The sequence below is a fragment of the Primulina eburnea genome, chromosome 3 (assembly GCF_022965805.1).
Source record: "Primulina eburnea isolate SZY01 chromosome 3, ASM2296580v1, whole genome shotgun sequence".
NCBI classification, from domain to species: Eukaryota; Viridiplantae; Streptophyta; class Magnoliopsida; order Lamiales; family Gesneriaceae; genus Primulina; species Primulina eburnea.
Genome location: NC_133103.1, coordinates 4,639,805 through 4,663,417, shown reverse-complemented (window position 1 = coordinate 4,663,417; position 23,613 = coordinate 4,639,805). Strand labels below are relative to the sequence as shown.

General features: G+C 35.4%; 5 protein-coding genes and 1 pseudogene across 6 annotated transcripts; 4 read left to right on the top strand and 2 right to left on the bottom strand.

The window, feature by feature from the left end:
- Positions 1–1,228: 1,228 nt before the first annotated feature.
- On the top strand, positions 1,229–3,766 carry LOC140825573 (uncharacterized). Its single transcript, XM_073187428.1, has 2 exons — positions 1,229–1,945; positions 3,419–3,766. The coding sequence occupies exons 1-2, from the start codon at positions 1,305–1,307 to the stop codon at positions 3,423–3,425; spliced, it is 648 nt and encodes a 215-aa protein (XP_073043529.1). The 5' UTR covers positions 1,229–1,304; the 3' UTR covers positions 3,426–3,766.
- A 1,823-nt stretch (positions 3,767–5,589) lies between these two features.
- On the top strand, positions 5,590–8,180 carry LOC140825572 (uncharacterized). Its single transcript, XM_073187427.1, has 3 exons — positions 5,590–6,212; positions 6,583–7,032; positions 7,677–8,180. Exons 2-3 carry the CDS (start codon positions 6,610–6,612, stop codon positions 7,959–7,961), a joined length of 708 nt encoding a protein of 235 aa, XP_073043528.1. The 5' UTR covers positions 5,590–6,212; positions 6,583–6,609; the 3' UTR covers positions 7,962–8,180.
- Positions 8,181–9,457: 1,277 nt separating this feature from the next.
- Positions 9,458–10,008, bottom strand: LOC140828058 (histone H4). Its single transcript, XM_073191026.1, has one exon. It carries the CDS (start codon positions 9,928–9,930, stop codon positions 9,619–9,621), a length of 312 nt encoding a protein of 103 aa, XP_073047127.1. The 5' UTR covers positions 9,931–10,008; the 3' UTR covers positions 9,458–9,618.
- Positions 10,009–10,952: 944 nt separating this feature from the next.
- Positions 10,953–14,625, bottom strand: LOC140828057 (uncharacterized). Of its 2 annotated transcripts, XM_073191024.1 has the most exons (9): positions 14,437–14,625; positions 14,279–14,364; positions 13,493–13,637; positions 13,007–13,070; positions 12,104–12,873; positions 11,683–11,758; positions 11,497–11,555; positions 11,271–11,325; positions 10,955–11,168 (listed from the first exon to the last, which is right to left on the bottom strand). In XM_073191024.1, the coding sequence occupies exons 1-9, from the start codon at positions 14,575–14,577 to the stop codon at positions 11,125–11,127; spliced, it is 1,440 nt and encodes a 479-aa protein (XP_073047125.1). In that variant the 5' UTR covers positions 14,578–14,625; the 3' UTR covers positions 10,955–11,124. The 2 variants fall into 2 exon arrangements, with proteins under 2 accessions (XP_073047126.1, XP_073047125.1); XM_073191025.1 differs by lacking the exons at positions 14,279–14,364; positions 14,437–14,625 and adding an exon at positions 13,798–14,268 and having other exon boundaries at positions 10,953–11,168.
- Positions 14,626–15,409: 784 nt separating this feature from the next.
- On the top strand, positions 15,410–18,441 carry LOC140825571 (heat shock cognate 70 kDa protein 2-like). Its single transcript, XM_073187426.1, has 2 exons — positions 15,410–15,725; positions 16,485–18,441. The coding sequence occupies exons 1-2, from the start codon at positions 15,512–15,514 to the stop codon at positions 18,215–18,217; spliced, it is 1,947 nt and encodes a 648-aa protein (XP_073043527.1). The 5' UTR covers positions 15,410–15,511; the 3' UTR covers positions 18,218–18,441.
- LOC140828666 (beta-glucuronosyltransferase GlcAT14C-like) lies at positions 18,368–21,391 on the top strand (annotated as a pseudogene).
- The last annotated feature ends 2,222 nt before the right edge of the window (positions 21,392–23,613 follow it).

The following is a 23,613-nucleotide window of genomic DNA, read 5'->3' as shown; positions in this document are numbered from 1 at the left end:
AAAATGGATTGAGATGAATATGTGAACAATGCATTATTTTATTTTTATCTTCCGAAAATCTTTAGATTGTGATTAGATTGATGAATATGAAGTAGTTCATCTGTTGAAAGGAAGGAAGATGGACTGAGTGTATATCAACATTTTATCGTGTATCTTTGCCCGAGTTCATACTAATAACACAAAAATATATAGATGATGTCTCACACTACATCAAAAATACCAATTCTGATTTGTGTATATGCTATCATCTGAATTCAAATAGACAAAGCCCGAAATCAACGATAACATTTAGGCCCATCGAAACCTTTAGGCCCACCAACTACTATTGGTCAAATGTTCAAGATCTAACAAGTCTTCCCAAAGTTCTCACTCTTTTAGGTTTTGACATTGAAACGAAATTACATTTTTATTGGGAAAAAAAATAAATCATATCCGAATGTTCTACCAATTTATTATTAATTTTTGAAACTTCTCTGTCATTTCTAATTAAAAAAAAATTAAAATAGTAAGATATATTAACACACTTAATTTATTTGAATTTTACTTTCGACCTACTGATTTATAGTAAAAACTTGTGTGAGACGGTCTCACGAGTCGTATTTTGTGAGATAGATCTCTTATTTGAGTCATCTATGAAAAAATATTATTTTTTATGCTAATAGTATTACTTTTTATTGTGAATATCGGTAGGGTTGACCCATCTCACAGATAAAAATTCATGAGATCGTCTCATAAAAGACATACTCCTGATTTATTCTAAATTTTAATAAATAAATGAGTTTATTAAATATAATTTTAAGCAAATCGAGGAGAAGATTTAACAATCGTGAGCATGGTTTTCTTTTGCTTGAGAAAAAAATATCATATATTTATTTATAAAAATATTAAACTTATGTATAAAATTTATCAATTGATATATATCTGTATTAATTAATAATTTCGTAATTTTCAAACAACAAATATGATAATTATTTATTACTATAATTTTAAATAAATATTTTTTTTTTTTACATTTTCAACAAATAAAATAAAATTTTTAAATAAAAATATGCATCTAATTAAATTTAATAAGAGCAGTTTGACTTTTTTTTAATTGAATCATCATTTGTTAATTACAATAGTCCATGTACCAATTTATACATATAAATAATAAGTGTGTCTGAAGTTGATGGATGAATAAAAAAGTTTGGGTTTGATTTATAATCAACCAATGTGGGAGTGATATTTGATAATCCAGCATTTGATATATATATCTGTTTTCTGCAACCCCCAAACCCTCTCAAAACCCCAATTTCAATTCAACCATGAATGGCAGCAATCCCTCTGCAACCCCCAATTTCGACAACCTCCTCATCCAATCCCTAATGGGTCGCCTCAATACTCGTGCTCCTCCCCTCCACGCGCCGCCTTTCTCGGCCGATAAATCTCTCGAAGACCTCTTCTCCGACATGCTACTCAACCTTTCGGACTCTGAATCGGACTCCGATAACACCGATAATCCATCATCGTCCTCGAAAACCCAGCTCGCTAGAGAGGAAGCTAAGCTCGAGAAGGAAATCATTCGCACCGTTCTTAGTGGTGAGATCGAAAAGTTGAACCCCAATTCTGGTCAGGCTGTGACAATGGGTGGGCATCATATTTGCGTGGGTTTCCATGAGGAATCTGGGTCGGATTACAGAGTTTGGGAGTGGCACGGGCATATTATGTTGTTTGACGAGGATAATGGGTACACGCCTGAGTATATTTATGGTAATTATTTTGAAAAGGTTGTTGCAGGGAAGATGAAAGTGAAGAAGAATAAAGCAAGTGACGGCGTTGATAAGCGTGAAAAGGAGGTGGAGGAGAAGGCGGTGAATATGGGATTGAAGGAGCTGATTGACTCGGTAGAATTGGGCTCCAGTCGGATTCTGCATCGAAATTTGAATGCCAGCTCCGGATCACCAAGGTATGTATGCACTTGCTAGTTTAAGATGTATCTTGTTTTTTGTATTTGAGAGTTGATTTTCAGATTGTTTCTAATTCAATGGATGCTGAAAAGTTCGATGTCAAATGTTTTTGTGGAATTATGATTATTATTTAAAAGCGGCACGACACACTCTATTTAGAACAAGTTGCGATTCAAGCACCACCACTCTGGGCCTTGCTATATTCCAAGAAACTGTGATTATCGGCTTGTGCTTAATCCGCTACACTCCTTTCGAGCTGCAATAATTCATGACAGCCTATACATATCTTTGTTTTTGACACCAAGAAAGTATTATGACTTTAGTAGTTTTCCCATCAAATCTGAGATAGTTTTTGCTCTTTCGCCTATTGAATCTGAAGAACAACCCTTAAGCCTTCACTATTATTTTTACAAATCTGTATAGCAAAAAACACTCTTGTAAGTTCTGCTTGCTAAGTGGGTAATTAAACAACTATGGTGAGTTGGTAAAGTCTTTAAATTTAATGTCCATTTTTTTGTTCAATTTGCTTTCTCCGGCAGTGGCTTTGAAATTTTCAGGGCCTTACTCTTGTTACTCTTTTTGGATCAAGTTATGTTGTGTATTTGATGTGTAGTCATTTGTTTTATGCTTGTAAAATGGAACTTGTGAAAATTTTAAAGTTATCTCTTGGCATGAGTTAATGTTTATGGCCTTAGATGCTATGAGAAAGGCATGCATACCTTTCACAGACAATCGTGAATAGAAAACAACGAGTTCCAAGTTCTATATGAGTTATGATTTGAAAGACATGGTTTCTTTTCAAAGTTGTAAACTGTGACTTAGAATTAGGTATGGGGATCAACAAGATGCCGTGACTTAGAATTAGGTATTAAGATCAACTATCTAGTTTGCCTTTGGCCACAGAACACTCACAAGAGGAGATAATGAAAGGAGTAGAACAGTACTAGAATAGACATTCTTGCTCCATTATCTTAGGACCTTCAAAATATCGAGGGGCAAGAATACTGGTAAACTGTTTCAAAACATTTACTAACTTGAGTTGCATGCTATGCATGTGTTGATGTTAGTTTCATTGCAAGTCCCTTTGAATGTTTCTTGTATTGGTATGCTTATTCTTCTTGATATAATTTGTTCGCCATTGGTTATGGTAACAAATCTATATCCATATCCATGTGCATATGCGCACATCGTACTTTAATACTGCCTGTGTTTGCTATACTTCTTCAAAACATTTACTTCTCGTTTTCATTTGTGAGGAGAAAAAATCTCAAAACAAACCCGAAAAAGAAAGAAAATGGAATTCGATACTTTTTCAATATCGTACTACTATGCTAAATTTCATATATATAATGTGATGTAATCTCAAATTTCAAGTGACATAGGTAGGCATCGGATAACTACTTTTTCAGTATTTGAAGTTTCACTTAAAAAAATCTGGACCATTGAAGGCTGTATTTTTCATTTTTTGACAGGTTCTAGCTGGAAGGTCTCACATAAGCTCAAGGATCAGTTTTGGGATAACAATGAAGGCACAATGCATTTTCTTTGGTACCAATTTGGTCACGGTGATGACAATTAAGTGCTTTATCTTCATTGAATTATTCTGCTCGATATTCAAAGACCTTGGTCAGTAACCCTTCTCGTTTTTTTCCCTTAATTGCGGTATAAAAAGAAGATCTTACTTCTCAGTTTTCTGGATTTATATCAAATGTTGTGCGTTACTCTGCATTGCTTCAGCAGCTAGGTCATGCTTGAAATGTTTGTTTGACATGAAATGCTTGCTTTGGTGTATTCAATATAGGAGATTTAATTTCTTTTAATTACTTTAGTAGATTTTAAAGACCTGGATTTATTCAATTAATATTTTCTATTAATATTCAAAATAGACTTTAATGGGTTTTAAAAAGTCAAGTGATTTCAACCTTGACTTTATAAACTCTACAAAAAATAAAGGTTTCAAATTTTCAATAGATTTTTAATAACTCCATCAATTCATTAACATACAAACATTAAAGTCTAAAATATAATTATAAAATGTCAAAAATTGTATTTGATTTTGAACAAGCTCTCCTATCTCTTTTCTCTCTATATACTATTTCTTTTCCTTTACGTGTTTCTCGCTTTTTTGGCCGATTGCCTATGTTTTTTACCATATTTTGTAATCAAAACCAAAATTACTTTTGTCGCAGTAATTTTTGAATTTTGAAATTGATTTTGTGATTTTTAATTTATGATATATATCAATGATTGTAATATATAAAAAATAAAAGATGATTTCAAAAAAATATAATGTTACTTACTTCTTAAATAGTTGAATGGTCGCCTAACAAACATGAACAAAAAAGTAAAATAAAAATTAAGATTGTTAGACTATAACTCATAAATAAATTTTATGATATAGTTCATAAAAAATATAACACAACATATATGAAAATCATAAATTTGTACCGATACATAGAATTGAAAGTAATAAATAATTTTTTAATAAATTATATCTACACAATTGGTAAATAATATTATAAAATATTTTTTCTAATATATATATATATATATATAAAATCAATTCAAACACGATATTAAAAATTTAATACAGTGACTATTTTTAAAATTTTACTAATATATAAATTTATTTATATTAATAAATGAAAAAAATTATTTCAAAATTCAAACTGAAAATGTTATTTATATAAAATAATTATTAGTTCAACGGAATCAATAAAAAAATAATAAGTTATGACTAAAAGTACAAAATCTTCGTAATTTTATGAAAAACCTAAAAAATCTTGCAAAAATATATGTAAACCAAATTATCCCTTATAAACTTTTCTGATTGTATATAAAAAAGATCCTTCAAAAAGATTAGTTACACGATCCCCATTCCAGCCTCACGCATATATTCCTAAATTAGGAAGTTGGACCAGAAAACAACCGAGATAAATTTGGGAAATAATTTTAGTCAAACTTTAATTTTGAAAAATAATCTCTCCGAGGGTTGTTTTTCAAAATATTTAACTAAAGTTATTTTGTTCACTGTCCGATTTTTTTTTTAATTTTATCAATCAAACTTAATAAAAAAACGTTAACTTGATTCAAACAAGTGTGGAAATTAAATTAATTTGAAAATGTGCCGTTAGCATACTGTATATATAAAATATATGAAAATTGAGAAAACGATTTTGAGTAGTCCACGTACAATTTTTTCAGTATATGTATAATCTAATCGCATTGCCGTATGTAAATCCATTCAAAATAAAAATTGCCATTTAAAATATCTATAATTTTAAAAATGTACCATATTATTAATTTTCACTTACATAAGAAATTTAAATGCTTCAAAAATGAAAAGGACCCTTAATGTGTTAAAAAAAATAAAAATTGAGGAACGAATTGATTTGGTCAAATTTTGTTTTTTGAAAAATAATATTTCTTTATTATATGCGTAAGTCAATTTTTTTTTTGCTAATTATCTCGTTAACAAATCCAATATATTTCATAAATGATTAAATAAAATGTTGCACGACGATAGTTATATTAATTGTATAAAAGAAATAGTTATAAACTTATAATAATAATAAAAAAATAGAAAAAGCTATGAAGCTAGACCTTGCGGGAGGATATAAATGTAATTTCATTTAGATTAGATATTTACGGGCATAACTTTATAGATTCAGCGTTGAACCCTTCTTCCATCCTAAGCAATGAACCCGGCTATTCCTAGGGTTACGACGCCGATTTTCTCGTGATTCCCGATTTAAATCCAGATCCTGTTACAGTTTTTGCCGCGAGATATCCCAAAGCATTTGGTTGCTCGTTTGATTGTTTTGTGGAATATTAAATCCAATAAAGAAATTGGGGGATTGGGAAATCGAAGAGCATCGAACGATGCATTCGGTGCCTTCTAGAGATCTGATTCTTCCCACGCGCTCTCACCTGACGTCCTTCTATGGAGGCTCGTTTTCTCATCGTCTGAAACATCTTGAAAAAAGCGATCGGCGTGGTAATATTAGTAGTTAACCTTCTGAGAACATTTTATTTGTTTAGAGATCGGTTTCTTCTTTTACTTCGAGGGTTTTTTGCTGCCTTCTTGTTATCTGTTTACCCAATTTCCATCTCGGATATTGTACTGATAGATCTTTGTTGTGAGATAACTTTGATTGGATTTGAATTATCGGATCTTCCCCTTCTCTGTTGATTGGATCTCGTTTAAATATCGTGGTTCAGCTGAAAAGCGGAGGAATTATTCAAGAATATTCAGATAGAAATAAGGTACTTCATTGACATATTTGCAGAGATGTATTATTTGTTTTGTTTATTGCTTCGAGATCATGCTTGTGGTGGTGAAAAGGGTGTTCTTAAAGAAGGAATTAAGATGGGTAGCGGGTAATACCTAAATAACCAAGTTGCTGCTTACCTTAGGTTATCAAATGAACGTGTGGGTTTTCTTAATGGAAATATATGTATTTATGGTACTGTCAAATGATTTATCATGTTTCGATTCCACCTTTTGTGTAATCTTTGTCTTTAAGGGAGAATCAATTTTTTTTTCCCAGCTGAAGGTCAATAGGAATTATTGTGCTTGGTTTTGAATGTGATATTGTGTTTCAATCTCCTCAATTCGAGTCTTAATTTTTTACAGGTCATCCCTTTAGTCAGAACATCTTAAATGGAAGTGTGGGTTCCTTGTAATACTTCCACCCATCAGAATATAAGCAGCAATAGTGGATATTCACTGGATCCTCACAATCTAACTCGTTGCAATGCGAGGGACATTTCTATGAATGAACTGAAGACGTGTTTTACTGAATTTCTGAACATTCAAGAGAGCCAAAAATCAATGAGTGGCTTCTGCCTGTCTTCCGATAGAAATGCTATAGGTCATGTTGTGAAGAAGGAAGATGGACATGAAGACTCTAACAACAGTATATCAAGCAGTTCAGCTTCTGAAAAATTATTTAACGAGTATGCCACATTTACACCTCCTGGAGAGCTTGAAGTAGAGGAATTGTTTGGTGGGAAAGATATTCAGGAAACGGATGTTACAGCTGAGCTCCCTGAAGTAAATAGTTCTGTTAAGCAGTCCTTGTCTGTAAGTTTTCATTTGATCTCTTAAGAGTGATATTGTAAGAATCATTTTGGTTGGACAATGTATAGTTTTCGATGTTCAACTGCCATTAGGTTTTGGTACCGTTTGTGGGTCTCTTTAATTCATCCAAGGTAGATTTCTATCCCATGTATGCAGCTTCCATGTGGCATGTCTTTAACCGTATACTCAAATGTGTATCCATGGTTCAGATTTTACTGCTCTTTTGGGTCAAGGTGGAACAAATATGCCTCTTAAGATTCTTGCAGATAACACAATTGCATGACATTAAGCTTTACATGCCTTACCAATAATTGATGCCATTTATAATTTTTATATTTCTCCGGATTTCCAAATTTAATATTTTGTTTTTGGTGATTTGTTCTCATCAGAACAATCTTTGTGTATTTTTCCGGTTTTGCCAAGCTTCTTTACTTTGTTGAACTTTTATTTTCTTTTACACTTGATTACTATTGTTTTATCGTTTACTTCTTTTCATGGTTGGCCCCTTTTAGATATGGAAATAGCTGTGGTTTTTGAATTGATTCTGTTTCACACATGGATATGTAAGGCTTCATCTCTTGGGAAGTTACTGTTAACAGCTGTGATATTTTATTTCCTAAATCGTAACTGAGGCTCTTCTCTTTCAGACTCCTGTGAAGCTTGTATCTGTAATGAAAGGGAACCGTGAAAAGCAGGGAATACCAACTAAGAAGCTTTCTGTGACATGGGCTCCTGACGTCTATGATCCAGTTCCAACATCAGTTTCACACTTACCTTCTTACTATAATCAACAGTTCCGCGGTAATGGCAAGGGGCATGGAAAGAACAAGCACAAGGGTGGCTCCAAATCTTTGCGAGGAAGCAAGGGAAAAGACAAGAAGCAAGCTCGAAAAAACAGTGGAAACGCCAACAAGTTCAAGCCTTTGTGGTGAGAGTGAACAAACCCATTCTGTTGAGTCGTTGCGCTGGAGAAATCTGTCCTGATTGGCATCAAGCACATGACTGCCTCTGCTAGTTCACTTTGTTTTCGTCTCGCTCATTGTGTATAAATAATGGGAGGTGGGATCTTGTTATTTTGTGAAAACAATACTCAAAAGTAGCATCGTTAACATCTTTAAAAAGTTTAGCACCAAATGCTTATACTGAATGCCCCTAGAAAACAAAATGTTTGTCATAAGCATGACACAAAGAACTTCCGACAGCGATCCCCGTGCAAGTGCATCGTGCGCACGCGCGCACACACACACAACTTTGATTGGAATAATGCAAGATAATTTCTCTAACAAAGGAAACCAACCAGCGGATATGGCATCTGTATCAAAAGTGATCAATCCAAGATCGGGCTTTTCTCTAACTGCTCGTAATCCACCATACGTTCCAGCAGTTTTGAAACCTTTTGCAGCTGCAAGTCCTGATGCCAAGGTCCTTCTAGCGACAAAATCGGAGCACCCGGTATGTAGCTTGACACATCCTGTGCACTAGATGAAGCAGCAAATACTGTAAAACTCATTCTCAAATGATTTGACATGCAAAATGCCTGCACCACACAATTTCTTTAATTGCAAAAACAAAATGCGTTTGATAATGAATCCCAACATCCCCTAAGAGCTCAGGCTCGGACCCAGGTACTATTTCCGATTTTCTCTATAATAACTCCATTGAACTAAGCTAATACTTCTTTCACACACCATTGGAACTTATACCGCCATAAAATCCTACAAATTCGAAACTTCACGACTTATACTCCGAAACTAAATTACAAAAAAAATAGTTTCAGCATCAAGTTGGTAACTGTTAGAAATGGGTTCACGCGTAAGAAAGTTTCCTTTTAACAATCCGTAGCGTCAATTCTCTGGCAGCAAACCAACTAAAAATACTCAATTCCAAAATTTAATTTTTTTTAAAAAAATAAAAAATATATTAGTAATAAATAAAAACCGAAATAATTGTTTAACAAATTGCTGAAATGTTGTGCATGCGATCGATCTGAGGTGAAAGATACATCTCACTACTATATCTGAGTCTACTCCAACATTTGTTTCTATATCATTTAAAACTACTTAATAAAGGATAAATAACAAATTTGCTTTAATTATTTATTTTTCCAATGATTTCATTTGGGACATATGTAATGTATACATGTTATATTTAGATAACAATACAATTAGAAAAATGATTATCACCAAACCTCTTAACAATTTTCCTCTGTACATAGATAAGATTTCACCACGAACAGAAGTTGTGACACAAATATGAACATCTCAGGGATTATGGTATCGATTAATCAATTGATTTATGGAAGGTTGTCGCAAGTTAATATTTAGTTCTTGGTGGCTCTTGATATTATAAAGCTTGTATAATTTTGAATAAAACCAAGATCCACCACATTTTTATCTGGGCTATTTTAAGGTTGAACAAAGCATGAATATTCCCCCAAGAATGAAAATCACTGCCAACCCAATAGAGATTTCAGTACATTAACTCAAAAACAAAACAAAAAAGGACGAAAACTACAACATCCCTAACCCAGATTAGAGACCACACACACCCTTTACATATACTGTTTTAATCCCTGACCGTTTTACAATACTAACCGCCGAATCCATAGAGTGTGCGGCCTTGTCTCTTGAGCGCGTACACCACATCCATGGCGGTGACAGTTTTACGGCGAGCATGCTCCGTGTAAGTAACAGCATCACGGATGACGTTTTCCAGGAAAATCTTCAACACACCACGAGTCTCTTCGTAGATAAGACCACTGATGCGCTTGACACCGCCCCTACGTGCCAAGCGGCGTATGGCGGGCTTTGTGATGCCCTGGATGTTGTCGCGTAGCACCTTCCGATGACGCTTTGCTCCGCCCTTTCCCAAACCCTTGCCACCCTTGCCACGTCCAGACATTTTCCTCTACTTCCAATGTCGCAGCGATTTGGCTTCCGACTATTTAGAACTGAGTAAGTCGAGCTATTTCATGCGATTGGTGGGGATTGGATTATATAAGAGGTGAGAGTCAGTGAGGACCGTTAGATATCGAGGTGTAATCGACGGTAAATATTAGCGATCCGCGTGTTTTCCATGGGTTGTTATTTCCCGTTGATAAGAAAGAAGAACATCAACGGCTCACAACTCTTGTACAGAGTAGTTTGTGTTTTTTTGTCATTGTTTTTCGGAGGGGAAATCCACAAATTTAAAATTTTCGTTTGAAATTAAACTTAGACTCCGTGGTGGGAAGAGAAACATCACCTCAAGTTCTCAACTCATTAAATTAGAAGGTTTCGAGAATTTTTTGAAATTTTTATTTGGATACTAATTTTATGAGGAAAATTTATTTAAAATCACTTAATTATATTCTCTTTTTTATTTTTAGGAATCGGTCTATTCCACCTTTTGTCATCGTGTGCTGACCCAAGATGTGTGATGTACAAAATTATTTGCTTTTGCTATTGGTCCTTTCGGTGATAGATGTTGAGATCTATCTTTTTTGGATATTATCTATGGATTATCCCACATCATAATACATTGTCACGACCTTTTTTGCTCAAAGAACACAGACTCAAAGCACCTTCTCTCACACATCCTGGAACTTTGTCCCGAAAAAACCTCGTTTAGGTTCCGGAATGGCCGTTTCGATACTGATTATGCGGACCATGATCGTTCATATTCGGCTCCGGGCTCTGACTCGTTGTATGCAATCTACGCCGTGATTCTTTGGTCCAGAAAATTTATTAATGAAATTTCCCTCCACGCCTAGACTACATTCCAAAATGAATTTCTTAAAATTTTAATCACAACAAAAAAAAATCTAAAATCCATTGAATGATATTTGTAGTGTCATGACTATACTGTCACAATACCAAAAGAATACTGTATGATTTGAAATTTGAGATCCATGAAAATGTCATAATTAAAGTATCATATGTAAAATTTAAAGATCGTTCGATTACATCGACTTCTAGACACATTTCGCCCATATACTAACAATAGAAGATATTACTCTGCTGCCAAATCATGTTTACAGAAACTGCAGCTCAACTACAAACCCATTCCACTATACATAACTGCCAAATCATGTTGGAAACTGCAGTATCGTACTAGCTAGGTGAGGTGCCTCTTCCTTCTCTGGCGTTTACCATCTTTTCCTATCAAAGATAACAGCATAAACAAATATTATAATATGGATAACATGCACATGCAATACCTATAATTCACAAGTTCAAATAAACGTGTTCGCCCTGGCATACCCTTTATAGGATGTTTTGGAACTACTTCGTCCTCGATTCCAGTAATGTTGCCTTCCTGAAAATTTTCCCCATTGTGTCACATTCACAGCTTTTAAACAATAAGAAACATTTCTCAACACCGAGTTATTTTTACCGACCACAACATGGAACAATAAAACAAGAGGGTTTCCAACACGATATCCACTATAGAGAAATGTAAGAAACAGATCCTAAAGTTACAACATACCGCATCGTAAAGTGCCCTCTCGTTGCACCAAAATTTCAAGGTAGGCATCAGCAATCTCCCTGAAATGTTTGATTAATATTACAGTCAATGTTTATATATGAATCCAATAAGCTAGCTAATTAATTTGAAAGGTTCGATTTCATCACCAAATGGGTAATAAACTGTAAAATTTGGCAGCATACACACCTGATCTTGATCGACTCAAATTCAAAGATTTTGATGAGCCACTGAGAACTCCCTCCATTTTGCTTCCAGGAGTTTCCTAAACCGTGTAAGAGACAAAAATAATCAGCGGAGCTAAAAACATTAAAATGATATTTGTGAAAACACAATGACAAGCATTATATCACACATTAATTACGCAAGCACACAGACTCAGAGATTCACCGATGAATTACTGTTTCAACAAGGCACTTTGTTTGAATGACACTTTAAAAGAAGAGCTCAACAATCATTCATGAATCTTTGCCAAAACCAGCAGTCTATTAGCATATTAAGGCGTCTAGGATTGTATGTGAATCAAATAAATAAGCACTAGCAAAGAGTCACAACACCAGATTGCGAGATAAAACAGCCCCAATATATGCACAATAAAATGATAACTAACATATGCCAACTTTCTTTTAGTCTTCATCTTCGACATGCCATCTTTCTCAGATATGCTACTCTCGTTTGCAACAGCATGCTCCTCATTATCTCCAGCACCATGCCGATCCTGGGACGTTGTTCCTTTATGTATTGCTTGATCCATGCTGCCTTTAGTTTGAGCTATTCTCCCGTCCTTGGCCTGGTTTGGAGTTTCTGATATTTCTATAGGCTCTTTAAATCCAATGCCCCCACAATACAAGTTTTTTCTTCCCCTGGGCTCAAAATTAACTGATTCTAATTTTTCCTTTTCACAGGCTGACATTAAAACAGATTTTGATCTAGTTCTATACCCCCCTGATATCGGATTTAATATCTGAGTGGTTTTGTGTTTCATTTGCACTTTGCAACATGACCCAGGAGATGTCCTACCCTTAGTTCGTCTATTTTCATTAGTTAAATGGCAAGCGGAGAGTATTCCAATATCCGGAGAAATGTTGGCATGCCCCCCAAACCGTGAGGGTGTTGATGCATTCTTAATGGAACAATTTACAGACCTATCTGCTGTCATGTGATCTCCATTAACACAGTTTCCAGAAGAAAATGTCCTTTCCAAATTCACTAGTGCGATGGAGAAGACAGATGTATTGTCCTCAGATGATCCAAATTCACCGTCACACTTTTTGGGCAATGTAATGGTTGAAGATTTAGTTTTACTGCTATTTCGCTCGGCATCCATTTCGTGTTGTGATTCAATACCCCTTTCATTGCTGTCTACGCATGATTGTTCACCTGGCACATAGAGAAAAATTATTGAAAAGATCTCAAGAAGCTAGGAAGTTACAAGATAAAACAGTTTACATGCATTCTGGAGCACCAGCGTTCAGCAAATTAAACCCCAAAATATGTGTGGAGAGAGTTGTACCCATACACTTTTCAGCATGCTCCTTCCAGTAAGGAGGAAAGCCAAAAACAAAATGGTTAAATACCTGTTCAAGCAATAACTGATAAAAATATTAGCATTAATAACAATAGTGAATGGAATTAAAAATGCCCATCCAGGATTTATTGAAACTTGTAAAATATGCTCAACCATGTGCACAAAAACAGACATGAAACAAGCCGTAGATGTAATTTCACTTTGAGTTCTTGAGTCTGGCAAACAAGAAGTACTGAATCAACTATAACTGAAGTCTGAACATGTCATTCACTGAGTTCATAGATAACTTAAATGTCTTTAACACTAAATTACTCTGAATCATATTTACTTTGCTGCTGCAATAATTTTCACGCCAAGGTGAATGCTGACCACTATGGATTTCTCCAAATTAATCCAATCACAAATTTTTTAAGTGTTCGGTTGAATGCTAAGTGCTAACTTCATGGAAAATATAAAAGTTAATAAACTTACATCAGAAGGGAAACCATTTTCCAATGTGCGGGCTTTGTTTATGAAGCCTTTGATTAGGACACATATCCCATCAGTGGTCTCCAAAGTAAACATATCATGGCTCTTAAGAATAGGGGCGGAGGAAAAAACTCTCATAGCTCGTTGCCTGCAGCAAACCAGACAAAGCCCTTCCATGAGAAATATGCTTTTCTCCACATCTTCTAAAATTTTTAGGATGTAGAAGCAAGAAATGGGTATTGCCCCGTAAAAGATAAAGGGATGCGATAAATTCAAAAAAATGCAAAATTGTTTCTAAGTATCAGTACCTATTAAAGTACCAGACGGTTGATTATTTCGCATTTCATGAGCTTGACCTCATGAGACAAACAATATCAATATGATGTGAAAGCCAAAACATAAAAGCAAAGAACTCTGAGAGCACAAAACCGAGTATATTTCATTAAGTTGGTTTGGTTGTTATATGGTGGCTAATATCTAACCTACTGGTATGTGTACGCCTTTAACGTTAATTTTGAGCCTGTAGTACTTGATCTCCGGCATAGGTAACACGGTGTATCAGATATTATCTATTGACTTTGCTGCATTTCATGAGCTAGAGCTTATAAAACAAGCGGTTTCAACAATACAATCATTGGCATAACTTCAGGCACTTTACATGACACTTACAAGAAGTAACCAGCTTCCAGAGTGCCAAAAAAAAAAACCCTTGAGTGTAAATGCTACGATTCGACGAGTAAAACGGTTGAACACAGTAAACCACCATACTCATTTACACAATCAACTTACTCTCGAGAAGTAAACCCGGAAACAGAGAGACCTCCACCTTGAGAGTCGCTTTCCGCCTTCACCAACCACCAATCCGACAAGCATACCTGGGAAAATTTCCGAAACATTTAACAACGGCGATTGCGCTACACAAATGACTCGATGCTATAAAAACCTACCGTTTTCAGAAAGTGAGATTTAGGACTGCTGTTGCAGTTTTTGTTTGCGTCGCTGACAGGACTATCGGGAGTTGAAGAAGCCATGTTTGGTCTCCGATTTAGGTTTTTCTGAAGGAGGTTGAGACCAAAGCGCGGGAACATTGAAGGTTTTTTTAAAAAAAATATGGGGAGAAACCAAAAGATCGCATACCGGACTATGTGAAATTAACAATATTGAATCGGTACCTCAATTATTTATAAATTGATAGTTACAAATTATTTTAATTGGTATAATTTACATTTAATTTAAAATATTTTTAAATGTAATTATTATTAATACATTCAATTGGTTAAACATTTTCTTTTTTAAGATTGTTTATTTTATTTTATTGAGTAAATGTTTTTAAATAAATATTTATTTAAAAATAATAGTATAATAAATAGTTATATTGGTAAAAATATATATTAAAATAATATATGTTATCAGATATCAGATAAATGACCTATGGACGACTCAAGCAAAATAAATTATGAATTTAGTTTTTCAAAATGTGATACAATCAGTTGGAATTCGAAAAATGTTCAATATAAAAAATCATATTTATTTCAAACGTATTATAATACAAAAAAAATTCAACTAATTTTAAAATAAGCATAAGGATTCAAATATTAATAATTAATAATATAAGATTGTTATCGGAACAGCTTAACCGGCTCTAACCCGTCACGAATTGGCCATCCCTGGCACAAGGTCTCAGTTTTTTTTTTTTTTTGAAGTCCATAACATTCTAGAAGAATCTAGTATTAAATAGAAACGAGTTTGAATCCGGGTCGGCTGCTCGAAACTTGGAGAATCTAATCACAGTCCAAAAAAGCCATTCTTGATCCAACGGCTATGAAATTATACTGGGGTTTTCGAACATTCTCGAACCGCGGAAACCACGAAGCTGGCGTCTGCTCCCTTGAGTATATATATCCTTGTCACTTCTCGCTCGCCTTGTTCATCAAATTAGCTATAGACGAGATTCTGATATCCTTCTGTTACGATTATATTCATTTTTTATATCGGATTTAAGAGCAGAATACGCTTGCATCAATGGCAGGGAAAGGAGATGGTCCTGCGATCGGGATAGATTTAGGAACGACGTACTCTTGCGTCGGTGTGTGGCAACACGACCGCGTGGAAATCATAGCCAATGACCAGGGTAACAGAACAACGCCGTCTTACGTTGGATTTACTGACTCCGAACGGCTAATCGGTGACGCTGCCAAGAATCAGGTCGCCATGAATCCGACAAACACTGTATTTGGTGAGATTTATGTTCCTGTTTAGAAGTATATGACCAAAGCATTTTTATTTATCAATTTTGGTTTTTTCGTTGCTAGATCTGTGTTTTTCTATTTCTTGTGGTCGACCTGTTTTGTGTTGTTATTATCTTCATGCAATCGAGAGAACAAATTAACAGCAAAACAATTATCTTTTTCCGGTTGCCCTAGTTGGTCATCAGATTACTTCTGCCGGCACAAATATATATATAAAACGTCGCGTTAGATGGATTGTTCGTGCTTGCGAGCGAGAAATTTATATTCAATTGATTTCCTCGCAATTATAGTGAATAATTCTGCTGTTTATTGCTTTTCTTGTGGTGTCATTCCCATTGAATAAATTATTATTATTATTATTATTTTGCTCACTCCAAATTTCACTAGTAACTCAGAGTCAGGTGCATCTGTGTTTCCTTTGATACTTAGTTCACCGTTTTATATGTCAATTGACCATGTCAATCACGTGCCTGGATTATTTTTCATTCAGTGTATTATGAACATCGGCGCAGTTTGAACTTTGAAGAGGAGCTTCTTTTAACTATTTATTTCTTGATTATATTTAAATGCCAATACATATGAGTCAGAGTGAGGTCTCGACATTTTGGTGCTTTCTTATTTTTCCTGCTTGGGGAATTTTATGAATATGGATGGTTTCTTTATATTGCCGTTTTCATCTCAAATATTGTACCTATATCTCGAGAGTTTATGACTAGACAGTGAATTTTGTTTTTACTTTCTTACAGATGCTAAAAGGTTGATTGGTCGGAGATTTTCTGATGCATCTGTGCAGAGTGACATCAAGTTATGGCCCTTCAAGGTTGTTGCTGGACCTGGCGATAAGCCTCTGATTGAAGTCAACTACAGGGGGGAAAACAAGCAGTTTGCTGCAGAAGAGATCTCTTCTATGGTCTTGATTAAGATGAAAGAAATTGCTGAGGCGTACCTAGGTTCATCTGTGAAGAATGCAGTTGTCACTGTGCCAGCGTATTTCAATGATTCCCAGCGCCAGGCCACCAAGGATGCTGGTGTAATTTCTGGTCTCAATGTGATGCGGATCATAAACGAGCCCACAGCTGCTGCCATTGCTTATGGTCTAGACAAGAAGGCAACTAGTGTTGGCGAGAAGAATGTTTTGATTTTTGATCTCGGTGGCGGTACTTTTGATGTATCTCTGCTGACTATTGAAGAGGGTATTTTTGAGGTGAAGGCAACTGCTGGTGACACTCATCTTGGAGGGGAAGATTTTGACAACAGAATGGTTAATCACTTTGTTCAAGAATTTAAGAGAAAGAATAAGAAGGACATCTCTGGCAACCCGAGGGCTCTTCGAAGATTGAGAACTGCTTGCGAGAGAGCAAAGAGAACTCTTTCATCCACCGCCCAGACCACCATTGAGATCGACTCTCTGTACGAGGGAATTGACTTCTACACCACCATTACCCGTGCCAGGTTCGAGGAGCTCAACATGGACTTGTTCAGAAAGTGCATGGAACCTGTTGAAAAGTGTCTGAGGGATGCTAAGATGGACAAGAGCTCAGTTCATGATGTGGTACTTGTTGGTGGTTCAACTAGAATTCCCAAAGTCCAGCAGTTGTTGCAGGACTTCTTCAACGGGAAAGAGCTCTGCAAGAGCATTAACCCTGATGAGGCTGTTGCTTATGGTGCTGCTGTACAAGCTGCTATTTTGAGTGGTGAGGGTAACGAGAAGGTCCAGGATCTCTTGCTTCTGGACGTCACTCCTCTCTCACTTGGCCTCGAGACTGCTGGTGGCGTAATGACAGTGTTGATTCCAAGAAACACCACCATCCCCACCAAGAAAGAGCAGGTCTTCTCCACCTACTCAGACAACCAGCCTGGTGTGCTGATTCAGGTCTACGAAGGAGAAAGAACGAGGACCAAGGACAACAACTTGCTGGGAAAATTTGAGCTCTCTGGCATTCCTCCGGCTCCCAGGGGAGTTCCTCAAATCACCGTGTGCTTCGACATAGATGCCAATGGCATTCTCAACGTGTCTGCAGAAGACAAAACCACCGGCCAGAAGAACAAAATTACGATCACCAATGACAAGGGCCGACTCTCCAAGGAAGAAATAGAGAAAATGGTTCAGGAAGCAGAGAAGTATAAATCCGAGGACGAGGAGCACAAGAAAAAAGTCGAGGCTAAGAATTCGTTAGAAAACTATGCATACAACATGAGGAACACTGTGAAGGACGAGAAGATTGCCTCCAGCATACCCGCGGCTGACAAGAAAAAGATCGAGGATGCTGTCGAGTCGTCCATCCAGTGGCTCGATCGTAACCAGCTTGCGGAATCTGATGAATTCGAGGACAAGATGAAGGAACTGGAGAGCATATGCAACCCCATTATAGCGAAAATGTACCAGGGTGCTGGTGGTGCAGGTGTTCCAATGGATGACGAGGATGTTCCTACTCCTGGGGGCAGTGGTGCTGGTCCGAAGATTGAAGAAGTGGACTAAATAAAATACAAGGATTTTGTCGCTTTCTGAGATTCTGCGTTTAGTTTTCGTAAGACGAAAATTCGTTTTGAAAGTGTTTGGACTTTGGAGAACTGTCGAATATTATTTACTCTTGAGGCATAGAAACTCGATATGCATTTGATATGCGATATGTTGATTTTGTTCCGTCGCATTGGGTAAAATAAGTCATTTACACAAGTCTGAACGAATACATAAACTTTATTTGACAGTGTTTATGATAAAAAGTCAAAGGTTGTCAATTGCTCAATCGAGAAGCTGATGTTGATTTACCCGGGTTGCCCCGACTCGCTTACTTCATTTCGGCAAGTGTCGACGGCGTCAGGATGAAGAGGCTGCTTCAGGCGTTGTACCATCCATGGAATCACTACTTGCTCCATCTCGATTTTGAGGCATCTGAAATGGAAAGGCTCGAGCTTGTCAAGTACGCTAAGTCCGAACCGTTGATGAGGGGTTTCAAGAATGTGATGGTGGTAGGGAAGGGTAATCTGGTCATTTCCAAAGGGCCGACGATGATGGCTTCCACGCTTCATGGGATCGCCATTCTGTTGAAGCAGGCGGAGCATTGGGATTGGTTTATTAATCTTGGGGCTTCGGATTATCCCCTCATGCCTCAAGATGGTTGGTTTTCTCGTCTGTTCAGTGCTTAACTCATTTTCTGTTACCGTTTCATTATCTTTCTAATTGCCTGATGTGTATATATCGGCTGCTTGCTGATGATTACAGATTTGATCCTGTCGTGGGGACGTGGTAGTTAACGATCTTTTGCAATGTGTGTAATTGCGAGGATTGGGAATCGAATTTTATTACTATTTTTTAGTAAAGAACTGTCACTCGATGTAATTGGAAGTGGCAATGGAAGACCCTATGAACTCAGGGACATGAACAAGCCGCGAGGTCGATTCCCTCAAGTAAAAAAAAAATTGGTTTTCTGTATGTAATTTCAATGTAAATGTGTTTGTGTACCCCCTTTTTATAAGAATCACCCCCTAGCTATGTTGATGAATTTTTTGGAACCGCCTCTTAATGGAACTGGTACATTTTAAGTTGCAGTATGTCTTATGAGTTGAAAGCTTGGCCAAAAAAAGGTTCAGTTCTTGGTGGTAAAGGTGGGTTAGTTGTTTCAAATTTTGAATAACTAAATTCCCAAGTTATATGTGGGATACCTTGATCAACAACATGAACTGTTGTTGATATAAAGTGTAGATGTTGCGAAAGGGAGCTTTTTACTACGAGATGCGTATTTTCTTTTCAGTCAGCATTAAGTCATTGGTATTTTCTTTTCAGTTAGCATTAAGTCATTGGGATGAAGTCGTATCCCTTTGGCAACATAGTGAAATGAAATTTTCTTGTAGGTTTGATTGAGACAAAGTAAAATTAGAAATTCGATTGGATTTAAATATTGTCCCCTGTTTAATGATGATGGTTCTATACTTATAGGGAGTGACATGCCTTACTTGTAAGACTGAGAATAACGAAACAATGACATACAAAAAAGAATCAAATCTTGTATAGTATCGAGTTGTAATGTGACATAAAATGTCAGGATTGTTGAGGTAGACTGGGATGGTTTGAATTTTTCAGATTCATAACTAATGTGTTTGGCTGAAAGAGAACATAGATCATGGTTTTTAATATTATGATTCATTTAGGTGAACAAATACTTGGACGGCGGAATAAAACTGGTGTTTGAGAACCTCACTTGTTCATGGTGTCAAGACTGATCAAGCAATCAAAAGAGTTTGATCTCGGCTTTAGTTTCTTCGCCACTTGGCATATGAATTTTTTTAAAGTTCCAATATCTTATTTGTGTTAGAAAAGAAACATAGGTTTTCTGAAACTGATATTGTTGAATTATACTGAAGCGATCTATCTTAATATTCTTTAATGGCAAACTTGCGTAGTTTTAAATTTGGTTATCTGCATTGGGAAAGTAAGTAGCTTGCTATATTTGCTCGCTGCTCCGGTCTCCCCTCCCTTCCCCCCCACCCCCGGCCCGAAATACCAATTATTTCTGCTTCTTACAAGCTTATTTTCTTTGTTCCAGACGTCCTACATATCTTCTCCTACTTGCCAAGAGATCTTAACTTCCTCAAGCATACCAGTGACTTAGGTTGGAAAGAGTGAGCTTCCATCTAATCTCTCAACTTGTTTTTACAAAGTATTGTATTGTTCCTATGAACAATTATTTTTTCATACGAATAGATGGAGTTGATTCTTGAAAACCTATTTTTCCAACCATCTTTAGACAACAAAGAGCTAGGCCTATTATAATAGATCCTGGCTTTAATCATCACTCCAAGAGATCTGGTGTTTTCTGGGCTAAAGAGAGAAGATCAATCCCTGCTTCTTTCAAGTTATTCACAGGTGTCGTCTCATATTCATTTATATTTATGATATGTATGTTTCCTCTACGTATACAGAGACTATATTTTATTGTGCATAATTTATGGTTATATTAAAGTATATACTTGCAAACTTACTCGCAAGACTAATGTCGTCACCATCACAAACTTGAGCATTGTTCAATTCTGTCTCGTTTCCTCAGGGTCGTCAAATGTGATTCTCACGAGGGCATTTCTCGAATTCTGCATTTGGGCCTTCCACGTACTCTTCTCATGTCCTACACGAACTTCCTCTCGTCCCCCGAGGGTTACTTCCACACGGTCATGTGTAACCATAAAGACTATCAGAATACAACAGTAAACAATGATTTGCACTACATGAAATGGGACGATTCTTTGAAAGAACAGCCTTTGAATTTAACGGTCAAACACTTCGATGATATGGTCCAGAGTGGAGCCCCGTTTGCTCATCAAATTTCTGAGAACGACCCTTTACTCGACAGAATAGATAAGGAACTGCTGAAAAGATCTACTGGGAGGATAACCCCGGGCTGTTGGTGTTCGGGGACATTTGGGCTAAACACAGACCCTTGTATGGTCTATGGGAGATCTGATGTTGTTACGCCTTCCTCGAGTTCGAAAAGATTGGAGAAACTTGTGCTTAAGCTTCTTGATTCTGAAAATTATCGATCGAAACAATGTAAATAATGCTTGTATTTGTTTAAGGGCTGGTTTTCTAAATCCAGGTGGTTTCCTGTTAAATCTGTACCTCTATTATTTTTTTTTATATTTTCTTTTTAAATATACATCCATGAGAAATTTTATCTGAACAAATTTGAACAATTTTTACATTAGATTAATTCTGTATTTTGATTAAAAATGAATTCTCCGAATTAATTGTCAAAAAATTAGTGATGAACGCAGACTAACCACTAATTTGAACACTATATCACACCTCTGATTCAACTTCGAGCAAACGTCGTCCTTTTTTAATGAAATATCACTAGCGTAACAAATTGCGGCTGAAAGGAGTTTATGATCTAATTTATTGTTCACTTATAAATTAATATTTTCTTGTATATTACCAATTTGTGCATGAATACAAACATTTTCAGCGTCACATATTAAAATTGCTGTGTATATATATATAAAAAAAGATAACAAAATAAGTATAATATTTCAAAATTGAAATTTGATAATATAAATGACTAAATAATCGAAGACACAAACATAAAAGAACAAATTTATAATTTTCACAGATGGAAAACTAATTTATATGCATAAGTTCAACATATTACGTATTAGTATATTTATATAGTAGAAGAGAGCCTACACAATTTTGTTTTTTTTAAAAAAAGAATAAAATATATTCAAAAATTAGAACAACGGAGAAAAGTTAATAAAAGTTTTTCAGAGACACCACTTTTGTCTACTCAAATATAAATCACCATCTTTTTTTGTAAAAATCGAACATTGTAATTATTTTACGATCAACCTATTTATTTCTTTTCGATTGAAAAGCTAGAGAAGATTTGCTTATTAATCGATCCGTTTCGGTTTGCTTTAACGCCTGTGTTAAAAAATATTAATTTAATAGTTTTTAAATGTGGATATGTTCCCACATGCATTCTCAATAATAAATTCTCTTCCCCTATAAAATATTACGTAACAAATCATCACTTTTTCATGCAATCTCAAACCAAATGCGCTGTGCCACCACACCGCACCAAGACAAGCTTAGAGGTTAAGTAATTTAGGACAGAAGTGATATTTACCTTCTAAAAATTTATAATCGATCGCATGACTTAATTATGAATATATTTAATGAAAAATTTGTCCCAACTTAATATATATGTATATGAGAGTTATAGAGAATCTTAAATTTCCTTGTCAAAATTATTTCTTGAGTTGTAAGATCGAACACCTATAAAATAGAGTATTTGCATGACTAGAAGAAGAAAACATATTAAATATCATAAGTGGAGTGTGATTATAAATTTTTGGAGTGTATATATAATTCTTCATTTAATTTGGATATATATATGTTTGTCTGTATATGCTCGAAATCGTATATATTTTACTATATGTGTTTATACATTATATATACACACATATATATGAAATTCCATACATTCATAAACAATATATCTGGCTATTTTCAATTGCAATATATTCCGCTCAAAAAAAGTATTAATAGGTAATATATCATTAATTTTTTTAAAAAATCAATCCACTACAACAAAAACGCCAAACGACAACGGAACTGAGGGTGTTGTTAAAAGTATCTTCAACGACAACGGTTTTAAACCGTTGTCTTTTCTACCAACGACAACGGTTTTGCAACGGTGTTAAACCGTTGTATTTTCTATCAACGACAACGATTTTGCTATTAAATTTGCGACGGCAATGAAAACCGTCGCAAATAAAACCGTTGTCGTAGCAGCATTTTGCGACGGTTTTAAAAAACCGTCGCTAATATTTGTTGCGACGGTTTTAAAACCCGTCGCTAAATGTAGCGACAATATTTATTTGGAAATACTGTCGCTATTTTGCGACGATTTTTAAGTCCGTCGCTAATATTTTACGTAAAATAAAAAAAAATTAAGAATTTTATAAATTTGTATTGTGAATTGGTACAATCTTGTAAGAGATAAAAACTTTAAGTGTCGTGAAGTAATAAAATCGTGTAAAAGATAAAATTTTAATTGTTTTGAAATGATAAAAAAATCGTGTAAGAGATAAAAATTTTAAGTGTTGTGAAGTGATAAAATTGTGTAAGTGATAAAAATTTTAAGTGTTATGAAGTTGTAAAATCGTGTAAATGAGAAAAAATTTAAGTTTGGTGAAGTGAAGTGGAAGAAAATGGAGTGAATTTGTATGTATTTATAGAGAGTGGTGGAAGAAAATGGGGGGAGAAATAGGCGGGATTGAATTTTTTAAATCTGCGACGGGTTTTGTCTTAATCGTCGCTAAATTTAGCGACAGACGTTTTGCATACCGTCGCTATAATCAATATAGCGACGGTTTTACATG

Coding starts and splice junctions, on each gene's coding strand:
- LOC140825573 (XM_073187428.1), top strand. CDS start 1,305: ATGAATGGCAGCAATCCCTCTGCAACCCCCAATTTCGACAACCTCCTC.
- LOC140825572 (XM_073187427.1), top strand. CDS start 6,610: ATGGAAGTGTGGGTTCCTTGTAATACTTCCACCCATCAGAATATAAGC. Junction 7,033..7,676: donor CTGTTAAGCAGTCCTTGTCT/GTAAGTTTTCAT, acceptor CTTCTCTTTCAG/ACTCCTGTGAAGCTTGTATC.
- LOC140828058 (XM_073191026.1), bottom strand. CDS start 9,930: ATGTCTGGACGTGGCAAGGGTGGCAAGGGTTTGGGAAAGGGCGGAGCA.
- LOC140828057 (XM_073191024.1), bottom strand. CDS start 14,577: ATGTTCCCGCGCTTTGGTCTCAACCTCCTTCAGAAAAACCTAAATCGG. Junction 14,365..14,436: donor AATCTCACTTTCTGAAAACG/GTAGGTTTTTAT, acceptor AAATTTTCCCAG/GTATGCTTGTCGGATTGGTG. Junction 11,556..11,682: donor TTTGAGTCGATCAAGATCAG/GTGTGTATGCTG, acceptor CAAACATTTCAG/GGAGATTGCTGATGCCTACC.
- LOC140825571 (XM_073187426.1), top strand. CDS start 15,512: ATGGCAGGGAAAGGAGATGGTCCTGCGATCGGGATAGATTTAGGAACG. Junction 15,726..16,484: donor TCCGACAAACACTGTATTTG/GTGAGATTTATG, acceptor ACTTTCTTACAG/ATGCTAAAAGGTTGATTGGT.